The sequence below is a fragment of the Pundamilia nyererei genome, unplaced genomic scaffold (assembly GCF_000239375.1).
Source record: "Pundamilia nyererei isolate P.nyererei 1_Seehausen unplaced genomic scaffold, PunNye1.0 scaffold00084, whole genome shotgun sequence".
Classification (NCBI taxonomy): Eukaryota; Metazoa; Chordata; class Actinopteri; order Cichliformes; family Cichlidae; genus Pundamilia; species Pundamilia nyererei.
In genome coordinates, this window is record NW_005187485.1 from 566838 (window position 1) to 573484 (window position 6647).

The 6647-nt window shown below is 37.1% G+C and overlaps 2 protein-coding genes across 5 annotated transcripts in view; one reads left to right on the top strand and one right to left on the bottom strand.

The window, feature by feature from the left end:
- Positions 1 to 1554, bottom strand: part of LOC102209085 (putative GPI-anchored protein PB15E9.01c) — a 3360-nt gene extending 1806 nt beyond the window's left edge. Inside the window, exons 1-3 of the mRNA XM_013912207.1 lie at positions 1515 to 1554; positions 634 to 969; positions 11 to 417 (exon numbers count right to left, since the gene is read on the bottom strand). Coding sequence (XP_013767661.1) covers positions 11 to 417; positions 634 to 969; positions 1515 to 1554 — 783 coding nt within the window. The remainder of the gene's footprint in view (positions 1 to 10; positions 418 to 633; positions 970 to 1514) is intronic.
- Positions 1555 to 2451: 897 nt separating this feature from the next.
- LOC102210745 (retinoic acid receptor RXR-beta-A-like) overlaps positions 2452 to 6647 on the top strand; it is a 10481-nt gene continuing 6285 nt past the window's right edge. Inside the window, exons 1-3 of one of the 4 annotated variants that reach the window (XM_005738432.2) lie at positions 2452 to 2767; positions 5218 to 5411; positions 6306 to 6459. In XM_005738432.2, coding sequence (XP_005738489.1) covers positions 5271 to 5411; positions 6306 to 6459 — 295 coding nt within the window. In that variant the 5' untranslated portion in view covers positions 2452 to 2767; positions 5218 to 5270. Of the gene's footprint in view, positions 2768 to 2816; positions 2972 to 5217; positions 5412 to 6305; positions 6460 to 6647 lie in introns of those variants that run through there. The other 3 variants (XM_005738433.2, XM_005738435.1, XM_005738434.1) reach the window with 3 other exon arrangements.

The window sequence follows — 6647 nt, forward strand, 5'->3', positions numbered from 1 at the left end:
AAGTCCCTATGTATGCTGTAGTGTTTGGGGTTGAAGTCTCTATGTATGCTGTAGTGTTCTGGGCTGAAGTCCCTATGTATGCTGTAGTGTTCTGGGCTGAAGTCTCTTTCTGTATTGCAGTGTTCTGGGATGAAATCTCTATATGTTCTGTGGTGTTTGGGACTGAAATCCCTGTCTGTGTTGTTGAGATCTGGGCTGAAATTCCTCCCGGGGTTGTTAATATAGAGTCACCACCTGTAGTTAAATTCACAGTAGTTGCAGGAGGTGGCTGTGTCAAAGATGACATTTCTGTAGTTGTACTTTGGAGAGGAGTACTTGATGTAGGTGACATAAACTCTGTGGTATTTGGTGTTCTCACTCCACCTGCAGCTGTTCCTTCTGTTGTGGTAATGGTGCTTGACTGTTTGGTAGCAGCAGCTGCAATCAAATTAATTTGAAGTACATTTGTCTCAATTACAGGTCACTGTCTATTGTGAATGGCAGTGTTGAAAATGATTTCCCTGATGTAAAAGTGAGTAATGAGTGGACAGATATAGATTGTTGTGTCTTGTGTAATAGAAAACAAAAAGTTATAATATAATTTTGCTGACATAGTAAATACATACAATTTATAAATAAATAACACAAACTTACCCCCATGGCAAACAAAATTGAGTTGGTTACTGCAGCTTTGCTTATTCCACTTCCCATTATCTTGAAATACCGCAGCAACACAATCCTGATTTGAAAGATAGCTGGGCTGAGAAGCTCTCCAGAAACGAAAAGATGAGTTACTTCCATCCGACCATTTCCAGGGATCTTTGAACAGCCCAATCCAGACAGTTTGTGATGCAGACACGTTGAGCACTGCCATATTCTCTGCTTCAGAGTGTATGCTAACTAGATCAGATGGCAAGCCCCTGCAATGACTCTGAGCATCCCACCACGATTTGGACTCATTAACAAAAATGAAATCACCAGTATGTGTCCCTGTAATGTAATTAAATGTATTATTATTAGTATTATTGTTATTATTGATCTCTGAAATAAATGATTGTAATTTTACTTACCTTGACAAACAAACTTTCTTAGAACTCCACAGGCACTGACAAACCACCCACCAAATTGATCCAATGCTGCACATTCTTCTTGATTATTTGTTATTACTTCTCCTGATTTCCACTTAAAAAAATCTGTTAATTGACCAGGCAAAGACCAATGCCACATCCACACAGCTCCGATCTCCAGTCCTATCCAAGTGTTTTCAGTTATATTTGAAGCTAAAGAAACCAGATTATTCATATCTTCTAAGTTGTAAATTGTTGCTAAATCAGTGTACATATCTCTGCAATAACTCTTGGCTTGTGTGTAGTTCTCAGTGAGAGTAATATGGTGAAAGTCTGAAGATCCCAGTGTGAAAAAGCAAAAAACTGTGGAAGTACAGAAAAAATATTTCTTTTTCATCATGTTATGTTTAGTCAAACGTTATATAGCTAAATTTATATAAATTGTAAATACAAATGTATCATACTAACCTGACAAAAAAGTCAAATAAGCAGCAGAGGTCCTTTTCATCGTGGTTAGTCTATTGTTTTCAGTCATGATGACAAACTGCAAAGCAACAAGCCAAAAGATGTTACACATATAATACTGCTCACCATATTGCTCTGTTCTGATCAGCTGCTGCTCCTATAAGGTGCAAGCAGTTTCAGGCAGCACAGTGTTTGCAGGAGGAATGCCACCTATCTTGTTAACAGCCACCTTCTCACCAACTAACAAAAAGCAAAGCAGTTTTTCAAGTTTATTTTGATTGCCTGCATACTGTAGGCCATATGAGCTTTCTTGTTTGTTGAGATGAATTTATATGAGAATATTCACCAGGTAGGTCTAGAATGCTGGTGTCAATGTCTAGTTGTTCTAACTGAAATAAAACAAATTTGTTTTGCTTGTAAAATGTCCTGCAAATGGTACAAAATAAACTGAACCTCAGCTTTTGAGGTTTTAGGAGGCAGTGCAACTAATTCATGAGAACAAAAGTGCAAGTCATTCTCCAGCCCAGGAGAAAAAACGTTGGACAAAAATGGTCTTTAGAAGAACAGAACACTGTGTTCAATATTTTGAATAGTGGAAAATATTACTGCACAAATAAATCACTGGTGCAAGAACAAGTTGTGCAATACTGTCTATACCCCTTCCTTCTGTCAAAGGGAAAACATTCCAACTCTTTTTGTAGGTGTGGCTGTTTAAAACAGCTTGCTCAGATTCTTAAATAATAGCATGCCATAATTGGGCTACGCGAAAACACACACAGTTTCTGGCTGAATTTACTACTGTTTACTTACATTTTTGTTTACCACTCCCCCTATCATACCCAAAACAATCACTCGCTTGTATTTGTGCAGGTATGAAATGTTCAGTGTTTCTTGAACGCATCACGGATGGCCTTTTGATGTCGTGTATTTTTGGAGCGTAGTGTGCTGAATTTGATAACAGTATATATTGAGAAGATAGATATTATTTAAACTCAAATACTGCATACAATTGTGACGCGATAATCGCCAACCAAATTAGCTGTGATTAAATACTAAATCAAGCTGAACCTCTGCAGCGGGGTGTCATATGACGGTGCTGTTATGGGTGGTCCCGTGGGACATTTTGGCTCAAGTCGATTGTGGCACTGAGCCATCATGGCCTGTAAACAACAACAGCTTCTGACCGAAGCAAACTGTGTCTGAGACTCGGCCTTTATCTAGAAGTGATTCTCAACAATGCTTCGAAGGTGTGTCTGGTATGTAATTCCAACCTTCCAACAACCATGAGGTAGTTGTGAACAGTCGCTTCCTTGGGGTATTACCCCTGAATCTAGCATCGAGCTAATGTTGGCTATATTAGCCGTAAATTAAGCTAACAAGCTAATCTTAGCAAATGCAGGTCGAGCGGATTCATTTGCGGACTGTCGATTATTATGCAACATTTTTAGATGCGAAACAAGGTCTGTTTGCTATATCCCAGTTTTACAAAAAACTACAGAAGGTAGTATCACTTAGACGTGTGAAAACCAAAGCTAATGTTTGCTAATGTTGTTGTATAGCATGGATCTTTGAAGCCGAAGATTTGCAGCTAACGAGCTATCGATAAAGGCAAACTCCGACATTGTGTATTTGTCGTAATTAGTTAGGCGTTGTAGTTTTTACAGAATACGGACAATGTATTTGCTTTTTGTTCTAGTAAGGTCTGGTATGTACTTAATAGTGACTCGGCGGTAGCGCTGCTGCGTACCTTTAGCAACATTTTGGCAAACATGAAACGCTAACGCACACTGATTAATGTAAGCAAATATTTGTACGTACAAACATTACCTGCCACGAGAATTATTTCCCTTTTATTTGTCCAGTTTTTTGAGGAGGGGTGATTGATTTGTTTGTTTGTTTGTTTGTTTTTTTTGGGGGGGGAAGATTTTTGAGTTCAACTTAGCTAAATAAACGGACCTTTTTATGTTCAGTGATTTATGGTTATAGATTTGTACGTGGCCAGCTAACTCTATGGGCAGAAATCTGTGCCATCAGAAACTAAATTTGAATAAGTTGAATTTGAATTGCTCAGATTGAATCTGAATTGTAACTTGAATAAATGCTTTTGAAAACTGAATTTGAATTAGTCTAATTTGAAATTGAATTTATAGTTTGAAAATGATCATCACTAAATTGAAATTGCATTTTATATTTAGAAAATGAATTGATTTGCTTTGAAACTGCATTTTATCCTTTAAAAATTCAGCTCTCGAATAATTTCAGTTTCACTTCTCACCATTCAGTTTCAGGTCTACAATTCAATTTCAGTTCCAAAATTCAGTTTTTTGAAACTTACATCCGGTTCCGGTTCAAGAGCAGATTAATAGAACTACGTTTTACTAGCGGACTCAAAGTGTTACTGACGGGAATCTACAGCGTCTTGAGCTTGTCAAACATAGTAATGGAGCAGTATGTTTAAAAAAAAAAAAAAAAAAAAAATCTAATTAAGCATGCACTCAGTACCCTAAGAATTATTATGGTAGTTAAACACAGTGATAGTTTTATATCATATTATATCACTTCAAACAGAGGTGATCCAGTAATGCTGCACTAATGAATTAGACTAACTATTCACTTTAGCTAAAGAGTTGGGATGCTGTGTAAGACATAAATAAAGCTAAAATACAAAGGTTTGGACACAGTTTTGCATGTTTCCCTACTGTAGCATACAGAGGGGGTACTCTGAGAGGGTCCAAGATGACAACTTTGGAATTCTACTAGAAACAGTCGATCATATTTGTTTGTCAAAGCTGAATCCAGGGCAAACTACGCTAAATTAGCGTTTTTAGCTAGCAGATACAATAAGCATAAAAGTTACCTTACGGCAATCATTTGTTAACATGAAGCTTGTTCTTATACATGTAATACATTTATTACCAACCTGAGAGTTCATCCGCTGGTCATTCGACATGACGAATGACTTCTGAAGTCTTAATTCAGCTCAAGACGCTGTAGATTCCCGTCAGTAACACTTTCGGTCCGCTAGTAAAATGTAGTTCTATTAATCTGCTCTTTAACCGGAACCGGATGTAAGTTCCAAAAAACTGAATTTTGGAACTGAAATTGAATTGTAGACATGAAACTGAATGGTGAGAAGTGAATCTGAAATTATTCGAGAGCTGAATTTTTAAAGGATAAAATGCAGTTTCAAAGCAAATCAATTCATTTTCAAAACATAAATTCAATTTCAAATTAGACTAATTCAAATTCAGTTTTCAAAAGCATTTATTCAAGTTACAATTCAGATTCAATCTGAGCAATTCAAATTTAATTTATTCAAATTTAGTTTCTGATGGCACAGATTTCTGCCCATATAACTCACTTATGGAAAATTGGTTTCTCTGCCACTTAATGCAATCGCAGCTATAAGACTTCCACTACTTTATTTCTGAAATGGGAGAAATAATGATGTAATCTTGGCAAACTCTCAACATTTGAGAACTGAAAGACACCAAATGTGTAATGATTAACAAAATACACCCCCCCCCTCGTTTTTTCCTCTTTTTTTTTTTTGAGAAGTTGCAACCAAATCATGTTTGGCAACTTTAGCTCAAAATAATAATTGTCAAAGTCAGTCTCTGTTATCTTTTAATCAAGATCGATCAGAAAGGTTTCCATAGCTTATTATATTCCTTTTTTAAATTTTTTTTTTTTATATCACTTTCAGATTGATATCCTTCGAACGGGACGTTTTTCTTTTCAGCGGGCAGCTTACAAGCCATGTCCTCACAGCAACCTAACAGCTCAGCCTCCAACAGCCCCACCAGCATCTTAGGATCTCCGTTTTCAGTCATCAGTCCCTCACTTAACTCCCCAGTGGTGCCACACTCTCTGGGATTTGGACCCATCAGCAACAGTCAGGTAATTCATATGCATGAGGGTGTATGTATTGTACTGATGTCACAGTGCACTTAACTCTTATTTTTAATTTTGTAGCCTGAGAGCCATGATGCTTGTTTAAACTGGGCCGAATATACACAGCCACTTAAGGTACACTGTAGTGGGGGGGAAAAAAACACTTTACTGACTATTTACATTACTCCACTTATAGAGGCAGGCATTTTTGAATAATGGCTCCTAACAGTTGTAAGCAAAAATTGTCACAGTTAGTGCTAATAACAAAAGGGCATTTGATTATGAAAATATTTCTGTATTTATGTGAAAAAATGAAAATAACTAAGAAATGGTGTCTGTCATAAGCTGTGTAGGATGCACCGCTGGATATTGCAGAGTAAAAGTTGTTAAATCAGTAGCTGTGACTCTTAGTATTTCGCTGTTCACATGACTTATGCCATATTATGTGGAAAAATCAGAACAACATAAGATACCTTAATTAGTAGATATACATGAATAGGTGATGGTGAGAAACTCAAAGTTATAGTGTGAACTCAAAATTTGGAGGTTTTTAGTGTAGCACATGATCAATTTCATCTAGAAACAGCCATCAGGTTTTTGTCATCCATTTGGTGTATACGCGTTTTTTTTTCCCAGTGACCAGTTTAAATGCACTCACAAAAGTAAGAATGAGTCTCGTATCAATTTGCCTTCTTGTGGATATAATTTAGATATTTGAAGATATTTTTGAAGGAATAAACAGTGTTTTTTGTTTTGTTTTTGGGTTTTTTCTTTGCCTAATTTTGACAGCCCTAGTCTCCGGTTATTCAAATTGGTGGAAAATACTGTCTGGCCATTACATACAAATAATGACATTGTTACATTGTTTCCCTTGTTTTATTTGGTTGCAATCGTACCCAGATTTCATCGTCAGCGCCTATATCAGGGATGCACTCTGTCAGCAGCTCAGAAGACATCAAGCCTCCGTTTGGCCTGAGGCCCATGCAGGCTCACAGCCCGGGAATAATGTTGTCTCAGAAACGACTGTGTGTCATCTGTGGGGACCGCTCTTCTGGTGAGTGAACTTAATCAGCACAAGGTAAAGGACAGAAGTGAAACATCAGCCGACGAATATTTCAACCCATGATAACACTTTCATGTAGTGGATCTTACTTATTACGAATGATAGCAAAAAGTTTCCCCAACTCGTACATGCAGGTTGATGTTGTCTTCCTTCCAGTCTTCTCATTGGGCCGTAACGTT